The following is a 23374-nucleotide window of genomic DNA, read 5'->3' on the forward strand; positions in this document are numbered from 1 at the left end:
TGAGGATGGAACCCAGAGCTTCACACATGTGAGACAGGGGGTGTTCTACAACCAAACCACAACTCCAGCCCCCAAGAGATGACTATTTTGTATGGCAAGGTTCATTTTACTTCTATAATCAGTCAGGGATAAGAGAGGGAAGAGAATTTAGATGTTCCAAGCAGGAGAGGTTTTATTTTACAGAGGTAGGTACTTAGAAAATCATTGGCAGTGCAGGAGCAATGAGATCAGGGGTGCATCAGAGTTTGGACTTTAAGGCACACCACAGGAGCTGCAAAGCAGAGGCTTGGAAACAATTTCTGGCACAAAGCTGGCTCCAGCTGCTGGCAACACTCACATCTCAGAGCCCGTTTATATTCTCACCACCACTGCAACCATCTGCATCCTCTCTGCATTCTAGATCTCACACCAGCTAATCTGACCAGCCAAACCTAATTGACATCCAGAATCCAGATTAGAGAGAGCATTAAACACCTTTTTAGCTTTTCCACCTCTCCAATATAATGAGTGTGAAATGGAAGTTGAGACACACAGAACACCACCTCCGTAGCTACTCAATATCCACACAGACTTGTACACAAAACAAAAAGGTTATACCAGTGTCTAGAAGAGAGTGGTTCCCCTCCTAGTTCAAGTACCACCCTACATCAGTATCTTATAACCTAAAGAAAAATGATAAAGCTAACCCCTATTAACATTTATTTCATACATACAAAAAAATATAAAGAGGAAGATGGGAAATGTTCTGTGGGAGGGGCTACTACAATTCTCATTTCTGTCTGGTCATGAGACCATAATTGGTATTTATAACTTCCTTCTTCCAATATTCTACTGTTACTCTCCTCAAGAGGTCACAAGTCTTTGCTTAGTGAGTGACCCAAACCAGTATTCCTAATAAGTATGGATCTTCAGTGGTGCTGTTTAGTCATAGAAATATTAATAAGTGCCCCAGAGAATCCCTTGTATTGAAAACACAGACTACCTGACCCCATTATTTAACAATAACTGTATTTCCACTTGATAATAAAGATCAATCATCTGAGCCAATTCAGTAGGACCTATGGTTTGCCAGTTGGTTCAATGGCATAACAAATGCCAAATGGGGGCTGTGGGCTAGGAATTATTGCTCATTGGTGGAGCACTTGCCTAGTATGCAAACATCCTGGGTTCAATCAGAATGATACTATTTCTCACTGCCAGAAAGAAAGAAAAGAAAAGAAAAGAAAAGAAAAGAAAGAAAGAAAGAAAGAAAGAAAGAAAGAAAGAAAAGCATTCCATATGATTGGATGGCAGTCTCAAGCAACTTGCAGTGGGATAAAACCAATGTTGCACCATTAGTGCTTCCCGGTAATAAGATACATTGTAACACCAGTTTTGCTGGTGAACATGAGTACACTGACATGTGTCTTTTTCCTTAGGATGGTTTCCTTGGTCAGAAGTGCTATTATGTGAGATATTGCACATACAAATAGGGGTTCAGGAACTCCATGGGGGAGAATAAGCAGAAATGTGGGTTCAAAAAAATCCATGAACAAAATAAATGCCTATTTGAGGAAAAAAAAAATGCTGCTCCTTCTAGATGGATTTCATCAGTCTGCCACCAGGTGCCTGGCTGGTCCCTCCAGAGAATGCTGCCATAACTGGGACTCTTTGTTGGTCTCAGTTTGGGGCAGGTTGAGCTCTTAGAAGTAACTGTAGCCATATCAAATGCAGTAAACCCTTGGGAGCTTCACTGTTCATTACTGATTCACAGCCTTGCTCACACCTTTATAAAGGCACTCCAGCCTGGGAAGAGGAGATAATTTTAAGACTGGGGATGTAGCCCAGTGGTAGAGCACTTGCTTAACATGCATAATTCTCTTGTTTGATAAAAAAAAAAAGAAAGAAAATAAAAGGTTTTGTTTGGCAGTTCATTTAGTACTATAAATCTTATAACTACAAGGATTTGTGGAAATAAACGTTCACTCTTACAGAAGAGTTTCTATTTCAACTATGTCATAATGGGCATGAAGTATGCATCTAAATTATGTGCTACAAAAAGAAAAGAAATTTGAAAAGAAAATTCTGGATCATGGAGAGATATAAGGAAACAGCTATACTTGTGTATATGGAGTCCAATAATAATATCAGGGTACTGTGCTTTCTTTATCTCCCACTTCCTATCCACCTCTTGTTTTAATAAATCTATAAAGCCTGGAGTGTCATGGTAAAAATTCAGAAAGGGGAACTCTCTTTGTTCTATTCAGGCATCTATAAAATCTCTCTCTGAGAGTGAAATCCACCTAGTTTCCATCTGAAGTATGATATTTGGCTTTATTATTGTGAATGATAGTATTTCTCACTTCTTATGAGAAAATACTGATATCATATCCACTATTGTTATACACACACACACACACACACACACACACTCCAGGGATTAAGCCAAAAGGGCACTTAACACTGAGCCATATCCCCATCCATCCACTATTGTTATATTTTAAATCATATGAAACTGTTGTCACAAGCCCAAATCAAATACTTTTCAACTCATTCTGTGAAGCCTGTATTATTCTGATACCCAAACCAGAAAAAGACAGTTTTTGAAAAAAAAATGAAATGAAAACTGAAACTGGTATGCCTCATGACTACAGACACAAAAAATTTTAGCAAAATATTAGCAAAAGGAACTAAAAAAAACATAAAAAGAATTGTATACTATGTCAAAGTGGGGTTTACCCCAGACATGTCAAGGTCATTCAATATTTGAAATACAATCAATGCAAGTCACTACATTAAAAGTTAAGAGAAAAAAGTCTTCTTTTATTATATCGTTTAATACAGAACAAGCATTTGACAGAATCCAACACCCATTCATGAGAAAAAATTTCAACAAACCATTAAAGAATATCTACAGGATGTTCTTTAGCTAACATCATATTTCATGGTGAGAAATTGCATACTGTTTCACTAAGATTGTGAGCCTAGAGAGGATATCCACTCTTTTTTTTTGTGTGTGTGTGTGTGTGTGTGATACCAGGGCTTTGACCCCAGGTGTGCTTAACCACTAACCCACATCCCCAGTGCTTTTTATATTTTATTTACAGGTAGGGCTCCCTAAGTTGCTTAGGACCTCACTAAGTTGCTAAGACTGGTTTGAACTCACAGTCCTCCTGCCTTAGCCTCCCCAGCTGCTGGGATTACAACCATTTACCACTGTGCCCAGCTCACTCTTACCACTCTTATTCAACACAGTATTGGAAATTAGGTAGAACAGAAGAAATTAAAAATAGGTAGAAAGGAGACATAAAGGTAAGAATAGAAAATAAATTTTTAATTAAAAAATCCCACATCCTTTTTTATACCTGTCACTCCCTAAGCCAGTCTTTCTCCCAGGCTTGTCATTTCCAAAGTCATAGAAAATCTGTAATTCTATCTGTTCACTATTAATTAACCCACAAATAAACAGATTAAAGAGAGAGATGATATCTTGAGGAACCTATAATTTAGAGGACTTTCCAGCACTATCCATTGATCAGATAATAAAGATGATGTCAAGCTAAGGATCCTGAGATTGACTAGACCATCATAAATCATTTTGAGATCATCAGACGGATATCATTCTACCTTCTCATACCCACCCTCATCAAATTTCTTTTGAAAAAGAGACAGGAACCACCAAAACATGTTTGTCCCTCCTAAGATGGCCCATATTCTCCCCTGAGTATGTATTCCTTGTTTTACCCACAAAGGCATTTCTCTCTTGAGATAGCCCACAGTCTTCCTTGAATGTGTATCTGCTTTCCTAAATAAACTGTTTATGCCTCTGATCAGTGTATGTTGAAATTCTTTTCCATCACATAAGCCAAGACCCTTGGTGGTCATGAGTTGTGTTCCCCCTTCTCTCTGGGAACCCCTCATACCATTCTCTGGAGACACCTATCCTTCTGTAACAGAAGTTCTAGCCAGTAAAATAGATTTTTAAAAAGAATCAAAAAGCACTAATATGCCATTATGTAAAAATGTGAGTGTGTAACCGATGTGATTCTGCAATTTGTATTTGGGGTAAAAATGGGAGTTCATAACCCAATTGAGTCAAATGTATGAAAGATGATATATCACGAGCTTTGTAATGTTTTGAACAACCAATAAAAAAATAAAAATTAAAAAAAGAAACAAAAAGAATACAGATCTGAAAGAATGAAATAGTCTCGATTTGCACATGACATATTTGTCTTCACAGAAAATCTTAAGGAATATATAAAAACAACCCTCATAACTAGTATGTGAATTTTGCAAGGTTTTACAATACAAAACCAACACATAAATCTCTTCATACAATTTCAAAGATTTTTATAAAGCTACAATATTCAAGAATATGTAGTATTGGCAGAGAGATAGATATATAGATATATGAAATAGAATTGAGAAGCCAGAAATAGACCTACATAAGTTTCCCAATTTGTTTTTGTTTTAAAGAGAGAGAGAGAGAATTTTAATATTTATTATTATTATTATTTTTTTTTTTTTTTAGTTTTTTTGGCGGACACAACATCTTTGTTTTTTTTTTTTTTTGTATGTGGTGCTGAGGATCAAATCCGGGCCTCACGCATGCCAGGTGAGCGTGCTACCACTTGAGCCACATCCCCAGCCCCCAATTTTTTCTTGATACAATAATTTTATTTTATTATTTGGTTATGGCTTAACATTTTTATAAAGAAAAAGAAATATGCAATTTGACATTTTGTGACAAGATGAATATTTACAGTTATCTTAGGAAATAATTGAAAAGATTTTTGCCACCCAAATTACCTTTCCCCTTCAGCCTTACTGAAGTCCAGTTCAGTGGAGGAACTGTTTTCCTTTTCAAGAAACAGTACCAGAACAGTAGGCAAAAATAACCAAAAATCAAATGAACAAAAATCTTAACCTAAACCTTTCAACTTATATTAAAATGAACTCAAGAGGCTAGAGCTGTATCTCAGTGGTAGAGCGCTTGCCTGGCATGTGTCAGGCACTGGGTTCAATTCTTAGCACCACATATAAATAAATAAAAATAAAAGTTACATCAACAACTAAAAGAAATATATTTTTAAGAAATGAACTCAAAATTAACCCTAGATTTAAGTGTTAAGTGTAAAGCTTTTACATCACCGCTAGTCATCACATCATCTTAGCCAGGGCCCTAGACATCATGGAGCAAAATAAGCCATCCCCATTTGGCCCTATCTGAATACCTAATATAAAGAACCTGCCAGCACAATATTTCACAGACCTTTTACATTCTGATCATGAGAAAAAATGCATCATTCAATGGTCTCTGGTTCACAGTATGTTCCAGATCCTATAGGATAGCACTCTATCCTCACAAGGTTTTGTCACAACTAGCAACATAGCAAAATCTTCAAGAAACCATTTCAACATTGGCCAGGTCAATGAAAATAGAAAATGTTAGGAAAAGTGCACAATTATTGCTGGGAGCCATCAGCCAAGTAGGTATGACAATCTCCTTGCCAGCTTACTCCCATGCTGTCTAGTGGAAGGACTTCTGAAAGGTGACCTTGCTCAAGGACCAGGGCGGTTTAGCATAATAGGAGATTAGGGTGTTCCCCCTTTAGAATAGGGCAGTTTAGCATAATAGGAGATTAGGGTGTTCCCCCTTTAGAATAGGGCAGTTTAGCATAATAGGAGATTAGGGTGTTCCCCTTTAGAATAGGGCGTATCCTGCTGCTGAGTTCCTCTTGAGTTCTTAGGGTCAGACAATATATTTTGGGAGACAGAAGCCCATGTGGAGTGGATTTGGGCAGATAGTGGATTTGGGCAGAGTGTGGATTTGGGCAGAGAGTGGATTTGGGCAGAGTGTGGATTTGGGCAGAGAGTGAATTTGGGCAGAGTGTGGATTTGGGCAGAGAACGTGGATTTCCCCAGAACGTGTTTGTAGACGGCCGGTGTGAGTTCGGGAATAAAGAATTGCTGTATGAATCTACAAGCTGTGTGGTGACTCGTGATTTGTGCCCAGCCAGAGACTAAATAGATTATATCTGAAACTGTAGTAGAAATTGGAATAACCACCTGATTAGGCTTATATCACTCCAGTCACTGTCCACAGTTTACTTTGTACTGTTGTCCAATAAGCTATTTCAAAACTTAGTAACATGAAGCAACAGTTGCATTGAATAAAACTGGGATTTTTATTATTAATGAAGAAAAGAAAAAGGATAGCTATTGGGTAACCAACTAATAGCATTTACTACATATGACTAGTGAAACATTTTAAACCAATCAATCATTACCCTATAGGACCTGAGGGCAGAAAAGCAGGTTAGTAATTAAAGAGCATCTATAAGGAGACACAATATGAAGAGTTTATGTTGTTAGGGGCTTTTCTCCTAAAGTAGAGGAAAAGTCATATTCAGACCTATTGTTTTAAATTATTTTTGAAATGTGGTTTTTCTGTTTTTATCTCTACAATCCTTTACTAAAGTCTAATATAACTGTATAACTTTGTGTAGTACCATACTATGGAAGTGAGATATGAGATATAAATAGTTTTGAGGCCTAACTTTAGTGTTCACTCACTCTGCTTACACATTTGCTCTCATTCTCATTCATTTATAGAAGTGTGTCTATATCTTTATTTATTTATATATCTCTATACAGTTGTCCTTCTATATCCACAGGAGATTGACTCTGGGACCGCTTCAGGTACCAAAATCTGTCGATGCTCAAGTCACTTATACTGAACGACAAAGTAAGACATATTTGAATACAATCAGTGTACATCTTCCAATATACTTTAAATGATTTCTACATGACTTTTAATACTAAATGTAACGTAAATAGTTGTTATACTATGTTGCTTAGGAAATATGATAAGAGCAAGGCACGGTGGTACATATCTGTAACCCTAGTGGCTCAGGAGGCTGAGGCAGGAGGATTGTGAGCTCAAAGTCAGCCTCAGCAACCTAGCAAGACCCTAAGCAACTCAGTGAGCCCCTGCCTCAAAATAAAAAAAATTAAAGGGCTGGGGATGTGATGCAGCGATTAAGTGCCCCTAAGTCCAGTCCCCTGTACTACTACTAATACTACTATTACTACTAGTAGTAGAAGTAGTAGTAATAATAATAATACAAAAATTTTTACATGTTCAGTACAAATGCCACTTTTTTTCCTGAATATTCTTGACCTGGGGTTGGTTAAAACCTCATATGTGGAATAAATAGATTGGGAGGGCTAACTGTATTTATCATATTCATTCTTTAAACCTGTCCTTCATTGAGTCCATGAGCCCATTTCACCCTTCCAATAAATTTCATTTTTGGTTAAATCATGCAAAAGTCAGTTTCTTTTACTTGCAAACAAAATACAGCCATATACCACATAACACATATATAACAGTGGTACCCAAAGATTATGTGTTTGTGGTGATGCTAGCATAAATAAACCTACAACACTGACCATGGTATTGACATAAAATTATGTACAGAACATAATGCTTGATAATAAACTATTATTGGTTTATGTATTTACTGTACTACACTGTTTATCATTATTTTAGTGTGTACTCTTCTTCATCTAAAGAAAAGCTTACTGTGAACCAATATGCCATGTTAAGCTGGCAGAAGCTTCATGCACATTATGACTGCATCAAGACACCATGCTGAGTAATTGAGCTATATTTTCCAGGTTTGTGCACATACACTCTGGGATATTTGTCTGACAATGAAGTAATCAGAACTTGTCCCATTTTAAGCAATGATGTATGGCTGTATTTCCAACTGGCATAGAATTTGGTATCAGAAGTAAAGTCCTCCATGTACTGTTGTGAATTCTCAGGTAACTTTCTTTTGGTTATCTGGCCAGATGTGGTGAAGACAATGTGATGAAAATAATCTGGGATGTCTCTAATATTTATCATCATCTATCAACAAAGAAGCTACTTAAATCATTGTCTATTCTCACCCAAACTCCATTGTCCGTTGCAGGTAAAATTCTAGGACAGGATTCTTGATCTAGACATGATCTTCACATGGAACAATATCTATACCAATATTTAAATATGATTTAAATTATGTTCTCAAACGTGTTGTCAAGAATCTTCAAAGCTGAGTGCAGCCTGTAATCTCAGTGATTTAAGAGGCTGACGCAGGAGGATCCCAAGTTCGAAGCCAGCCTCAGATACTTAGCAAGGCCCTAAGCAACTCAGTGAGACTCTGTCTGTAAATAAAATACAAAATCGGGCTAGAGATTTGGCTCAGTGGTTGAGAGGTCCTGAGTTCAATCCCTGGTACCAAAATAAAAGAACCTTCAAATTTCAATTGTATAAATATTGCCTCTTTACTGATACCTATTTGCTAACTCCTACTGTTGTTTTAATGTGCAAGGGATTCTTCCTACTCTCAGTCCTTCCTGTTCTCTTTTTTATTCCCATTTCAAATCTCAGTGTTCTATTCTTTTCTAATCATTGCAAAATATATATATATATATATATATATATATATATGACACAATACCTGTATTTTATTTATTTATATGCAGTGCTGAGGCTCGAACCCAGTGCCTCACACATGCTAGGCAAGTGCTCTTCCACTGAGCTACAACCCCAGCCCTGCATGAACTTTTATTTAGAGAACTGACAAAGCTGCAAATTCACTGAGTTTTGTAATTTGATATGGCATTAGATCAAAATATAACTTTGGGTTTTGGTTACCATTTTTGTGCTATAAAAGTGATTCCTTGAGCATGGTTATAGAAATTTTGTCCATAAGCTCAACAAAAAATTCAAGGAATTTGATTGTCCTTTAATCTATTCAGAGCAGTAATGAGTGGCCATCTTATTCCACAATTGTTAAAATTTTATGTAACTATAACCACAATGTAATTTTAGAACATTTTGCCACTTTAAAGGGAAACCCTGCTTCTGCTAATAACTCATTAGCAGTTATTTCCAGTGTTATCCTAAACCTCCTAGTACTAGGCAACCATTAATGTGTCTCTATCTAGACTTGCCTATACTGAGCAGTTTGTGTAAGTGGGATCATATAATATGTGGCCTTGTGTCTTTTGATTCTTTCACTCATCATAGTGTTTTCAAGGTTCATCTATGTTGTAAAACGTATTAATATCATATTTAATTCCTTCCTTATGGGTAAATAATATTCCATGGAATGGACAGACCACTTTTTGTTTATATATTCAACTGCTGATGGCCATTTGAATTGTTTCCACCCTTTGGCTATTGTGAATAATTGTGCTATGAATATCCTTGGAGAGAATCCAATTTGGTTCCAGTTTGTAGCCTATAGGAAGGAGTATATCGCAGTGAACAAAACTGACAAAAATTTCCTGCCTTGATAAAGCTATAATATTCTAGTAGTGGAGCAGACAATGAGGGAAGAGCAGGTATGAAAGCCCCAAGATGGAGGAATGACCCTATAATACTCAGGAACAGGCAATAGCCATCATGGCAGGAGGAAAGAATTAAAGGGCATGATTGTAAGGACATGAACTCAAGAAGAAGAATTGGAGGCAAATTCTCATAGCCATTGTAAGAACTTTGGCTTTTGCTCTTTAGTGAGATGGTGTATTAGTTTCCTTGGACTATTATAACAAATTATCTCCAAACCAGTGACTTAAAACCCACAGAAATTTACTCTTTCACAATTACAGAGGCTAGAAATCTGAAAGCATGTCAACCTTTGCCTTCACCTTCACTTGAACTTTTCCTCTTCTGACTTTTCCATTCTCTTGTGAGGAGCTTGCCATTGGTTTTAGGGCTCAGCCAGGTAATGCAGGATGAGTTCATGATCCTTAACTTCATTATTTATTCACTGACCCTTTTGCAAATACTGTTGCATTCACAGGGTCTGAAGGTTAGGTTGTGGACATAGCTTTTGGGGGACCACTGTTCAACCCACTACAATGGGAAGCCTTAAAAGATTTTGAGCAGAGAAGGGACAGGATCTAAAAGTAGAAATAGATGTACCTGTAGGAGGCCACTGGAAAAATCTACACGAGTCATAGATAGCAGTAATGGTGGAGAAAAGCCACCAGAAATGGTAATATCTCAGCTATGCAGGGCAAAATAAAATTCTTTATTATAAGAAATTTTTATCCTTTTATTTTTCTTTCATGTGGCTGCTGGAAAATGTGCAGGTCCACACATGGCTCTCTATTCCTATTGGTCAGCATCGCCCTAACTGGAAGTAAATTCCAAGCAGCAAAGGGCTTTCATCCTTCTTGTGCCTCAACGTTTTATTTTTTCAACGTAATTGTTCTGACACCAACTTGAACGGGTAGGCGTGAGAAGGCCGCGGGTTTCTACTTACAGAGCCTGAGTGTGGGAAGTCAAAGCTGAGACCACTACCAAGCGACTGCCAGGGCCACACCCACACGGTCCAGGCCCTGGAGGCGCGCGGCGCTTGCGCCTCCAGCTGGAACCATCAGAGGCTGGGTGAGTCCTCAAGCACATGCGCAGTCATGCCCGGCAATGGGCAGAGGCAGCCAATGACATTTAGCAGATGGCCCGCGCGCGTCCCAGGCCCCACCCCCAGTGTAGTCCCTCCCCTTCCCGCCCTGCGGCGCGGCACGCACGGGCGGTGCGCGGGTGGGCGGGTCCTGGTGGCGCAGCCTGACGGACCCTAGCGGCGGGAGTCTGCGGTATTTTTTTCAGGAGTGGCGTGCCTGGAACGCACGCGGTGCTGTACAACATGGCGGACGAGGAAGGTAAGGGCTGCGGGCGCCTTGGTAGTGAGACCTGGGCGACCCTTTGAAGTCTTGAGGAGCCAGGGGTGGGGAGATAGCATCAGGCCCCGCGCCTGCTGCCTGCTCTCGCTGGTGGGTCTGCCGCGTATCCGCCGGACCTTAGGCCGACCTTGCCCCTTGGCCCTGACTCCACGGAGGAGTGTCGAGCAGAAGCTCTCGCGGCAACTGTACTCCACGGGTTTCAGGCTTCCCACCTCTGAGAGTACACCTAGAACTCGGGTCGTCATTAGTGTCATGGGATGAAGGGAGCGAGGGTACTAAGAAGGTGTGGGAAAAAGGCCGGGTGGTCCCGGAATGGGGATAACTCCGAGTTCAAAACGTCCTAGAGAACACAAACCCGCATGAACCGTTGAGTGGCCGCCTGTGGAACTTTCTGGCCCATGGGTGAGCGCTTCTGTTGGGTATTTGAGCCCTGCCACAGCCACGTGGTGAATTGGAAGGGAAATCAGCACGTGCAACAGCTTGCAGTCGACCCATGTGTTTGGCCTTACCCATTTGAGTTTTCTGCACCAGTGTTAGGTTAAAATCCTTTTTCTACCTGCCTTAACTTTCAGTTTTGTTTCGTTTGTTCTGAGGTAAATTACCAAATCTCGTGTTTGTTTTAGTAGTTATTTTACCAAAGAAACATAAGAAGAAAAAGGAGCGGAAGTCTTTACAAGAAGAAGATGTAGCTGTAAGTGGGGATGTGTTTTACTTTGCTTTGACTAAAAAGACTACTTAACATATTAAACTAAAGAAGTGTTAAATATTCTCAACGAATGGGCTAGCATTCACTAGTCATTGTGTAGAGCCAAAACACTGAAAAGCCAAAGGCAGACAACCTAAGTTTCTAATTATACATAGTTTACAAAATGCTGTTGGCAACAGCAACTGTTCTTCCTGGATTTCCCTTTCTTGTCCGATCAGCAGACCCCCATTTCCTTTTATTTTAAATGTATTGCACCCATCTTAATGGCACTTCACCTAAAGAGCTTCTGGTTCATTTCTTCCCTGTGGAGGTTCTGAGGAAAAGGCACACAATGCCTTATTTGTCATTTAAAAGGCATACACCGCTGTGGTAGTAATGGAATTGTTCAAAATAGATGGAAAGATCTAATAGGTCATGTATCTGTCCTCTTGAAGGAAATACAGCATGCTGAAGAATTTCTTATCAAACCAGAATCCAAAGTGGCTCAGTTGGATACATCTCAGTGGCCCTTGTTGCTAAAGGTATGTGCTGTGTGCAAAAGGTTGATGTCTGACTTTGACACTATTTCTAATTGTTAAACAGTTAATTAAGAATATTTACTACTAGGGGCTGGGGTTGTAGCTCAGTGGTACAGCACTTGCCTTGCATGCCTGAGGCACTATGTTCAATCCTCAGCACCACATAAAAATAAATAAAATACTGTGTCCATCTACAACTAAAAAATATTTTAAAATAAATAAAAAAGCATATTTACTACTAAATCTTTCACTTTAACAAATGCTACTATGATAAATCACAGTCTAAAACAGTGACATTTCAGGTATCTGAGATAAAGGGCCAGGTTATTTTAAAATTTCCAGTGCATCCAACGTTGTTGTACAGTAAAAATGTCACCACAATGTTAAATTACTATCAAAATTTATAAACAAGTTTGTTTCTTAACTTACTCCATCTTGTACACCTGCACCAGTTTGTGGACCAGACTTGCATTGCTTTACTTCTGGGCTTTTAGGCCAGACCTATTTGAATCACATTGTGTGTGATCTTGGACTAGTTGTTTAAACTTTTTAAGGCAGTTTGCTAATAATACCTTCACTTAGGAAGTTGGGCTGAGGGTTAGGTGTACTATGAAACGTATTTAGGCACAGTTTCTAACATATAGTATTCACTGTTTCTTTGAGGTTTAAATTGGGTACTTGAGAAATAGAGTTAAATTACACTCTTTTCAAAATTTTCACAATTAAAATGGGTAACAGCTCGGGTTGGGGCTGTAGCTCAGTGGTAGAGCACTTGCCTCATAGATGTGAGGCACTACATTCAATCCTTAGCACCACGTAAAAATAAATACATAAAGAGATATTGTGTCCATTTACAACTAAAAAAAATGGATAACAGCTATGAGTCTTAGAGAAAAAAGTTACTGAGATATCCCTTGACAGTTTTAATAAAAATCATTGTGTATGGGATGATGAAAGAATGGTATTTATATAATTTAATCAGTTTGAGTTTCTGCTTGGCCAGATAATCACTGTCATTTAAGCAATATCTCTTTTCTGTTGTTGGCCTGGAAATACGCTAATAAACAGGGTATGTAAGGTCCCCAAACTCCAGGAATGGGAGATAGGTAGTTGAAACATTATTGCTGTTGTTGTAAGTACCATGAAGAAACTAAACTGATGATGAAAGATAGACTTCAGGTAGTGAATTCTTAACCAACTGGTGATCATGTTTCAGGAGATTACAAAGGAGCAGAGATGTGGGGCATATGGAGCAAGAATAAGATGGCCATGTTCAGAAACATTGCCAGTTTTTTGGCTCTTTTGTTGCTGAGAAAATCAAAGCTATTCCATGTTTTATTCAAATCCTGCACAATGAAGCCCAGTATGTGTTCTATAGTACCCCAGTAAGTCGATTTTTCTAGAGCAATGACTTAAATCTACAAGTAAGTGCTCAAATTTGTCTTGTTCCAATATTGGGAGTTTTCCCAGTATTTAAGGAGTTTTTAACAGTCTGTCACAGCAACTAATGGTAATGTAGACACAAAAATCTAGATTTATGAACTTTAAGGGTTGATGATGGTGCTAACTCTTGTTTTAGATGTGTCAGTGGTTCATTTATTTTGTGTTATATTGTTGCTTTCTAGAATTTCGATAAGCTAAATGTAAGGACAACACACTATACACCTCTTCCTTGTGGTTCAAATCCTCTGAAGAGGGAGATTGGGGACTATATCAGGTAAATGTGTTGGGATCAAGCATTGTTCAATCAAGTTCTTTTCAAAATAATGCTTTCACATTATTCATATTCAAAGAGGTAGTGGCATCTTAGAATGGCTTTTCCCTGGATATATAACCTATATCTGTGATGGATTTTTTTTTTTTTCTTTTTAATTCTTCAGAAAATTATTGTTGGTGATGGTGGTGGTAGTGATTTTTGTTTTTGGTTGAAGAGTTCAGAACAGGTAGTACATTTTTTTTTCCCCATTCTAGGACAGGTTTTATTAATCTTGACAAGCCCTCTAACCCCTCTTCCCATGAGGTGGTAGCCTGGATCCGACGAATACTTCGGGTAGAGAAGACAGGACACAGTGGCACCTTGGATCCAAAGGTGACTGGCTGTTTAATCGTGTGCATAGAACGTGCAACACGTTTGGTGAAATCACAACAGAGTGCAGGTATGTGAAAGATGGAGCAGAGGGCTGGCTAGTTAGAGATTGGAAGGCACTCTGCATTTGCTTCCCTTGTGCATTTTGGCTCTTGGAAATTTCTTAATTAGGAGAGAGAAATTCCTGAAGCAGGGATATTCTTTTGGTTTTCATATGCCCTTCTGTCCTTTGCCAGACCCAGGTTGGTCTCTTTTGGAGTTTGAGATACTGGTCATGTGCACATTGAGTCAACGAATTCATTTCTAACACTGAGGCAGAATTCTGTCCAGCTCTGGGCTTATCATTCCAGGCTCCTCTCCTGCTGCCTAAAGTACCCTTTTTCTCATTCTCACCTGAGAAAATTCTACTTACCTTAGCAAGGTATTTTCTAATTGGGCTCTGTACTGGGTGTCCAGCTGTTCTTGTCAGCCCCACTGACCTCCAAGTGAGAAAAAATAACTTCATTTCTTGTTCCCATCAGCACCATGAAATCTGTCTTTTAATAAAAGTTTTATGTAAACATGATGTGAAATATCTGCTTTTTCTGCTATGCAAAATGGCAGTGATTAGGAATGTTAGAAGTATAAAAAAACTTAGTGGCCACACCTGACTACTCTTGTCATTTTTCAGGCAAAGAGTATGTGGGAATTGTCCGGCTGCACAATGTTATTGAAGGGGGGACTCAGCTTTCTAGGGTAAGTCTGCCACTGTAGGGAGGGCACCTTAGACTGCTTGGGTTTCTGAGCCCCTAATTATGTGGAGACAGGTTAGCTTTCCTAGCTTATCATCTCTTATGCCCTTTTCAGTGGGCTTCCTTAGCTAGCCTGAGGAGGGGAATACTGGAGGTGGGGACAAACCCTTACCTGAGTAGTTAAAGAAAGGGCATTTTAGAGCTGTGGTTGTGGCTCAGTGGTAGAGTGCTTGCCTGGTATGTGTGAGGCACTGGGTTCCACTGTGAGCACCACATAAAAATAAAGGTATTGTGTTCATCTACAACTAAAAAAAAATAAAATAAAGATGTTTTTAAAAAGGGTATTTTTGATCTTAATAATTGAAATAAACCTGTGTCTCAATTGTGTTATAAATTCCCCAAATATGCCCTTTAAACTTATGTAAGAATCTATGTGATGAAAGTGCTTTGGTTTGTATTTATTCTTAGGCCCTAGAAACTCTGACAGGTGCCCTGTTCCAGCGACCCCCACTTATTGCTGCAGTAAAGAGGCAACTCCGAGTGAGGACTATCTATGAGAGCAAAATGATTGAATATGATCCTGAAAGAAGACTAGGTGAGTCGTTAGACCTGTGAGGAACTGAATTGCCACAGACTGCAAGTGAGTAGGAATGCATTTTTGAGGGTTCTATTCTGTTGTTAAAAGATGCACTTAGCGTATTGTATATTCTTCTCCTGCATCTGTCTTCTCTAGTCCTGATGGCTCAGATGGAGAATAACTCAGGTTCACAACCAATATGTGTTTACTCTGTAAAATAGGTGCTACTTTTTTTGTATATGTGTCTCAGGAATCTTTTGGGTGAGTTGTGAGGCTGGCACCTACATTCGGACACTGTGTGTACACCTTGGCTTGTTGTTGGGAGTTGGTGGTCAGATGCAGGAACTTCGGAGGGTTCGTTCTGGAGTCATGAGTGAAAAGGTATGCCATTGTGGGGTTAGAGGCTTTAGAACTGATTCTTAATATCTGCCAGCCCTTGATGGAACCTTACATGCTTCATATCCTGGGAAAGACAATTTCCAAAGTGTTGAGTTCAGTTCAGGGCAGCTTCCCTGTTCTGTTAATTAAACTTTGGAACATTAAAATTGACTAGGGGAGATGATCAGATAGAAAATATTAATCTATTCTGTTTACTTCCTGGTCTACAAAAATGTCTGCTTAAATCTAATTTAGCAACAGTTAAAATAACAATTCTAAGAGACTGAAGATTCCTAATGACCTTAGACTAGCAGACAAGTTCACAAGTAGTTAACCTTCAATTTAAGAAGTTTGGGTTCTGGTGGATATTTGAGATATGAAGACACTGAATTACTTTCATCTGTGGCTGCTTTTCAGGACCATATGGTGACAATGCATGATGTGCTTGATGCTCAGTGGCTATATGATAACCACAAGGATGAGAGTTACCTGCGGCGAGTTGTTTACCCTTTGGAAAAGCTGTTGACATCCCATAAACGATTGGTTATGAAAGATAGTGCAGTAAGTTCTGGATTAAGAGCCCACATTTGGTTAGGATGTACTCCAGAGATGAGATAGTCCATGTTCTGAAACCATTCTATTTTTTAAAAATGAAACATTAGTACTGTCAATTTACATTTATCATTTTCCTTAGGGTCCAATTCCCCTCCTATTGGCATAGGTTAGATGCTAGATTCTCTGCTGTTAATAACGGAAACATCTATGAAGTCAAAACCATATATATATCTTTAAAGGATTAATGCTAATTCTCCTTCTATTTAAAAATAGAGCAAATTAAACATTGACTTTAACAGTTCTAAGTAACTTGGTTCAGGTAATAGACTTGGTGGTACAAAAAAATTGGGCCTCTCTTTAACTTGTTACTTCTTCATGTGCATAAGAAACCTTGACTTATTTAAATTATTGTTAGAAAAAGTTGTTTTGATGGGGAAATTTTGAGACTAAAGTTTCAGATCTATAAACTGTTTTTATCTTGTGGGAATTTTAATAAAAACTCTTGTTTAAATAAATTATAGTTTGAGGCAATGAAATCTAGATCCCACTGAGCTTATCAAGCCTTTTTCTTAGCAGATTTACTATGTAGCCTTATAATTAAGAGAAGAAGTCTTCATCTTGGCCTGTAATCTAAGCCACTAGGGAGGTTGAAGCAGGAGCACAAATTCAAAGCCAGCCTCAGCAACTGAGCAAGGCCCCGTCTCAAAGGGGGGAGTGGGTGGGTACGAAGTGGCTCTATGGTTAAGTGCCCTGGATCCAGTGTCAATCTATTACCAAATAACAACAAACAAAAAAGAGTAGTCCTCTTAGTAATGCAAGTGAAATGCAGTTATTTTAGTTTGACCCTTTCTTTTTTTAAGGGTCTGGAATTTTTAAAATAGCTTTTTTATTTCTAATTGTAATATGATTAGAGAATTTAGGCTTTTATAAGTTAAGATTGTTTTGTGGCTTGGTTCATAATCAATTTTTGTTAAATACTATGTAGCCATAAATTTTTTTCTAACTTGAGGGATATTTCCATGTAATAATTTGAGGTTGATAATTGTTTGTATTCAATTATTAAAATTGTGTGTTCATATATGGTGCATTTTTATGTCATAGTCTATGATAAAAGGTTAAAAGATTAAAGAGGTATATTAAAACATGGCACTATTAAGAATTGAAAAAAAGTCACATGTAAATGTGATGTTCTGGGATCAGGCTATTAACTTCTGGGTGAATTTAAGGAGAGGGTGGAATGTGGTCAAGAGAAGACAAGATGTCATGAGATACATGGATGCATTGGATGCCATCAAACTCTAGGGAGTTAACCATTGGCTTATAAGTTATATGCCAAAATTTATGTGATTGAGCAGGCCTACTTAACTTTTTGCAAGTTACTTTGGGATTCTGTTACTGCTTGCATCTCCAGTAAATGTGTTGTTCTTTCTCCTGGTAAAAGTTAGTAGGGGGCAGTTCATGAAAATTAAGGCAGGTTTGTTTAAAATGACAGCACCTATATGTCATAGGAGAAAAGTAGAACCTAAATATCTGATTATGTAACTTAGTGAAGAAAGAGGGCTGTGTTCTTCAGCAACTAGAGATTCATGGGAATAATGAGATGTGTGAAGTTTTTAGACCAGTGCCTAGCATGCAGTAAGTAGCTGCTACTATTCTGTGACCCTTGATGTCCTATTGAACTATCAGTGCCGTTAGCTACCTTTCCTGCTCTCACCTCTCCTGTTATAGAGTGTAGGAGTGGGATGGAGGGCAGTGGCTGGGGGCCTCACATGTGATACCATCTCTGTAGGTAAATGCAATCTGCTATGGGGCCAAGATTATGCTGCCAGGTGTTCTCCGATATGAAGATGGCATTGAGGTCAACCAGGAGATTGTGGTCATCACTACCAAGGGGGAAGCAATCTGCATGGGTAAGGAGGGGTGTCACCCTCATCAGTTCTGGAGATGGGGATCCATTCTGCATCATCGCTATGCTTGCTGAGAGCCAGTCTGCACATACTGACTCCTTAAGTTGATCTATTCATGGTGTCTCCTAAGGTCTACAGATGGTCACAGTAAAGGGGGAGGTCAGTCAGGTGCAGGTGAGGAGGAGATAAATGGGATTTCTCTTTTATATGAGTAGATTCTTGGCTCTCCAGAGAGAGAGAGAATATAGGAAATCACTGGTGATGAGTGGTTGTAGTTGTCTGTGGTAATCAAAAATAAAGATCCTTTATTTTGCTCCTTGTCTGCTTGCAGGTAGCTTAATAAGTAACTTTTTTAATTTATGAAAGTTTCGCTACTATTGGGTTACTCCTTATGACTTTAAATACCTTGTGCCCCTCTTAATGAGTGAGTCAGACTATTCATTTAATAGTTCTAATTTATACCAGAAGTAAAGCAAAGCATGTCAACTCACTCTGTGAGCAGGTGAGGCAGTCATAGAAGGCTTCAATCCCACAGATTGAAGTTTCCAGGATCCATTTTCTTGTAACATTCTATGGCTCTTAGGGGACATGTGTGCCAAGCCTATACATGTCCTAAGCCACAAACCTGCCATGTGTATCCACTTGCTTTCGTTAGGTGTCTTTAAATTGGTAAAGTTAGCATAATTTCAGAAGCTTCATTCCTATAATGGAGGATTTTTCTCCATATTCATAGTCTAAGCAAAGGAAACCCCTGTTAAGGTAGTAGATCTCAGGGCTGTAAGTGGGGTTTTAAAAGTCATGAAGCAGTAGAATTGGGATTCATCAGTTATCAAGCCCTTCCCCTTCAAATCATTCTTTTCTTTCCAATGCCTACAGCTATTGCGTTGATGACCACAGCAGTGATCTCTACCTGTGACCATGGTATAGTAGCAAAGATCAAGAGAGTGATCATGGAGAGAGATACCTACCCTCGGAAGTGGGGTTTGGGTCCAAAGGTAAGTAGGACTGGGTTTTAGGCCTTGCTGGGTTATTTTGCTTTGTGTTACTGTTGAGTACCTGCTCTTATAAATCTTGGTGTGTCCTTACTACTGTAGCCTTGCATCATGTTGGATTGTTGACAGTGAACAGAGTCAGGCTGCATCATAGACCTCAAAGATTTGTGGCCTCATGGGGCAAAACAGTTGGGCATTTCTTAAATACATACATAGTAGGATGCTGAATTTTAGCCAAGTTAATGGCTGTTAGAAGTGCAGAGATGCTGGGTGCAGTGGTGCACACCTGTAATCCCAGTGGCTCAGGAGGCTGAGGCAGGAGGATCACGGGTTCAAAACCAGCCTCAGCAAAAGTGAGGCACTAAGCAACTCATTGAGACTCTGTCTCTAAATAAAATACAAAATAGGGCTGGGGATGTGGCTCAGTTGTTGAGTGCTCCTGAGTTCAATCCTTGATACCAAAAAAAAAAAAAGGTCAGAGAGGTCCCCAGGGTTGGGGAATCTGGGCAAGGGATTGTCTTTTAAAGCAGTGTGAAGGGTGGATGGATTAGGTATTGGTGAGGTGAAGAGGGGAGGGAACAATTGAGGACAATTCTGCAGAGGAGGGGGACGCTTTTCTTAGGATATACAAGGGAGAAATATTATGCCATTCTGTGTAAGCAGGGTATGTCTAAGGATATAGTGTGCAGTCACAATGTCTATTTTTTGCATTGATACACCATTCTAATTTTAAACCCAATGTACTACCAGGCAAGTCAGAAGAAGCTAATGATCAAGCAAGGTCTTCTGGACAAGCATGGCAAACCCACAGATAACACTCCTGCCACCTGGAAGCAGGAGTACATTGACTACAGGTGAGGGTAAGATGTTTCAGGAACTGGGTAGAGACAGGAAACTTTTCATTTGGACATTGATGACAGATGAGGATAAGAGATTGCAGATCCCTGGTAGAGAGTGAGAGTTTTATTTTGAGCAAATGTGCTAAGTGCCCAACTATAGGACCCAGTGCTTCAGTTCAGTTTTCTTCGCTGGGTTCTGTGAAACCTTGGCTGCCTGGGCCAGGTAAGGGCTCAGGCCTGTATAGCACACAGTTCTTTCTAATCTGGTCGTTTGACTTTCGAGGGAGTAGGTCTGTAATAGTAACTGGTGAGTTCTGTCCAGAGTTAGTATGTTTGTGGTGGTTTTGGGCTTACCCAGTATTGCTGAATAACTCAGAATATAGCAGAACTGCTGTGGAAAGCTGCTCAGCCAATTTGACTTATTACTGCTTCTTCTATTTCAGTGATTCTGGCAAAAGAGAGGTGGTTGCTGAAGTACTAAAAACCACACCTTTAGTTGCTGAAGTGGTAAAAGCCCCACAGGTAGTTTCTGAAGCTGTAAAAGTCCCAAAGGTGAGTGGCATGCCATGGTCTGTTGGAAATGTGCTTCAGGAGATAATTCTAAGCACCAGTGTTAGGCTCAGTTCAGCTTCTCACCCTCATCCTAGCTGCAGTGCATACACGGATAATGTCTCATATTCGCCTTGGGGGCCTGGTTTGGGCTCTGTGGGCTTCTCTGATTCACGTTCCCTGTGTGTCTGCTGTGAGGAGAATGAGACTAGCCAGCAGCAGTCCAGTGTTTAAAGGGTGAAAGTAAAGTATATGGTGGCAACTTGGGTGACACTTAGTGACTTATAAACTGTTGGCAGAACTTCTCACTTGTCAGATGTGAACTCCAACTTTGCCTACATTCTGTGAGAATTTAGTGACCACTCTTAGGTCCTGTAGTCCACCTGTGAGAGAAATGACTTCTCAGGGCCTTCTAGTCCCTAAATCCCATGCTGCGACTGTGGTACTCCTGTTGTGTCCCACAGCTTTACTTACTGTTGGGTCTTGTTGGGTTCTTAAGACTTTTGGATGTACTGAACTTTTCTTGTCTGTAACTAACAAAGATCTAACTTTCAACCAATCATTTTCATTTTAGCGGAAGCGAGAGAGTGAGAGTGAAAGTGATGAGAACCCTCCAGCAGCTCCCCAGTTGATCAAGAAGGAAAAGAAGAAGAATAAGAAAGACAAAAAGGCCAAAGCTGCATTAGAGCATGGGGGCGAGCCTGGAGATGGGGTATGTATAAACAGTTGGATTCCTTGGGCTAGCTTAGTCCTTGACTAGGGAAAGAATTAGGTGGTGCTGGCTTCATTACTGTTGAAGCTATAACACAAGGATGGGATGTTACCTTGATCTCTTACCTTTAGTGCTTCCCTATGTTCTGGAGTGCCTTGTCCACTCTCATGGGATGAACATGGGGACATACTATATTAATGGGCCCAGTTCAAATTCTGTTGACAGTGGGTAGGAAGAATTTATACCTTCATCATCCGAATGTTTCAGCTTACAAAAGTAGACCATTAGGATGTCACAGACATCAGCTCACATGCAAAATTTATCCCAGAATGTCCTTACAAGTCCTGAAAAGGGTTACAAACCTATGTGGAATTTATCAGATTTTCTTTGTGGGGAGTCATAATTGTTTTGCTTAATGGATGCTGTAAGCTTGTTTCTCTTCTCTCCAGGACAGTGACACCACAAAGAAGAAGAAGAAGAAGAAGAAGAAAGCAAAAGTGGTGGAAGTGATGTCTGAGTAGTGAAGGTGACATTAAGCCTTGTGCCCAGCTGGTGGGAGAGATGAAAGCCTTATTGAGAAAACAGTTTCATTTTGAGGGAGTAGAACAAAGGTTCTGGACAGGGTGGAGAGTTCTGGCACATTTTAGCTGCTACTTGAAACCTCAGTGATACTACCTGTTGTGGTCATCCCATCTTGTCCTGTTTTAAGGATGTGGGTGGATTAAAAAAAAAAAAAAAAGACAGATTGTATGCCATTGACTTCTATGCTTGCTTGAGTTGGGAAGCCTCAGTTTCAGACCTAGAACTGTCCAGTAATTGTCTGAATCTGTTTATTAATGACCATTTTTAACATTATAGTTCTCTCCTACTTTATTTTATTTTATTTTTTTTATTTTCTGTGTTCAAAAAGTTTGTAAAAATTAAGTCTGTTCAATGAAACGGTGTAGAACTCTTGATAAATGAAAGAGTAACTGAACCAACTTGTTCACTGGGGAAATCTTGTCTCCAATGGCCTTTGAGGACAGTGGTCTATTCTGGTGTTGGGTATGGGCCTCACAGGCCCAGTACTGTCCATCTTGTTTCTGGCCTAGCTGTCAGTCCTTTGTGTACTCGTCCAGTGCTTGTGTGTACAGCAGCATTTACCCAAATCCATCTGGCTACGTGTGTTTGCAGCAGAAACAACTTTTCCTGTACCCTCATGTTATAAACCCTCATTTACATTTGAAGAATGGACTTGCTTATTGCTGGGAGAAGAGTGTTGTAATTTTTACATATTAAAGTTGACTCATGGCATTTCTAAAGTATTCCTGTTGGATTTTATAATTGTTAGTAATCTCAAACTGGCATAACAAAAAAAATATAAAATGTTTTGATTAAAAATCTGGGGACTTTAGTGTCCTGTGTAAAATTTTCTTTTCCTTTGTTAGCTTTACATTTCTGTAGAACATTCACCTTGAGGCCTGTCTAATAGGATAAAATATTCTTGAGGAGGGGCCATAAATCCAATATTTTGTTTAAAAGCACTGAAAAGTAGATTTGTTACATAGTGTCCCCGGGGTGGAACTATGTCCTGGGGGTGCTATTTGTACCTGCAGACATACGGACTCCTAACTTACTGGTTGGAGCCTGCTAGTGTTATCAGTTCTAGTGCTGGTGAGTGGGCAGGAACCTGAAGGCCTTGGGGACATAAGACTCTGGCAAGGTCTAGGATTACTTCCAATTTGGTGCCCCAAACCAAGAAAATAGAAGCAACACTTTGTGGGAGAGTTTTGGCATGCAAAAAGGGGAACCCCCGAGCTCTAGCCAGATATGAAGAACATACCCTGGCACCAGCTCATCTGAGCGTCTGCTTCCCCAAGCTGCACAGCTGGGACCCCATCCTCAGTTTTTCTCCCTATAGGAAACTTGGCAGGAAGCTTTAAATGAGATCCTACTCAAGAGCTTTAAGGTGTTTTATGTGGGTACGAGACCTTGGAGACCTGTCATGCAGGCACTGTTTTCTGGTAGGGAACTTCTGTTAATCTTAAACTGCATCTAGACGTGAGAGGCATCTTACGTTGATAAAATTGCCTAGGAGTTGAAACGAAGCTGGAGATACT

The 23374-nt window shown here is 39.5% G+C and overlaps 1 protein-coding gene and 1 non-coding gene across 3 annotated transcripts; both read left to right on the plus strand.

The window, feature by feature from the left end:
- Positions 1 to 10599: 10599 nt before the first annotated feature.
- Positions 10600 to 22648, plus strand: Dkc1 (dyskerin pseudouridine synthase 1). Of its 2 annotated transcripts, none has more exons than XM_077107042.1 (15): positions 10600 to 10704; positions 11349 to 11416; positions 11866 to 11952; positions 13575 to 13666; positions 13921 to 14105; positions 14706 to 14770; positions 15235 to 15361; positions 15594 to 15724; positions 16139 to 16282; positions 18066 to 18186; positions 19060 to 19178; positions 19926 to 20029; positions 20458 to 20566; positions 21138 to 21275; positions 21725 to 22648. In XM_077107042.1, the coding sequence occupies exons 1-15, from the start codon at positions 10689 to 10691 to the stop codon at positions 21794 to 21796; spliced, it is 1578 nt and encodes a 525-aa protein (XP_076963157.1). In that variant the 5' UTR covers positions 10600 to 10688; the 3' UTR covers positions 21797 to 22648. The 2 variants fall into 2 exon arrangements, with proteins under 2 accessions (XP_076963157.1, XP_076963158.1); XM_077107043.1 differs by having other exon boundaries at positions 11352 to 11416.
- On the plus strand, positions 15821 to 15953 carry LOC143639571 (small nucleolar RNA SNORA36 family). Its single transcript, XR_013154719.1, has one exon. It is a non-coding gene; the product is annotated as a small nucleolar RNA SNORA36 family (small nucleolar RNA).
- Positions 22649 to 23374: the final 726 nt, after the last annotated feature.

This window comes from Callospermophilus lateralis, chromosome X, assembly GCF_048772815.1.
Source record: "Callospermophilus lateralis isolate mCalLat2 chromosome X, mCalLat2.hap1, whole genome shotgun sequence".
In the NCBI taxonomy this organism is placed as follows: domain Eukaryota; kingdom Metazoa; phylum Chordata; class Mammalia; order Rodentia; family Sciuridae; genus Callospermophilus; species Callospermophilus lateralis.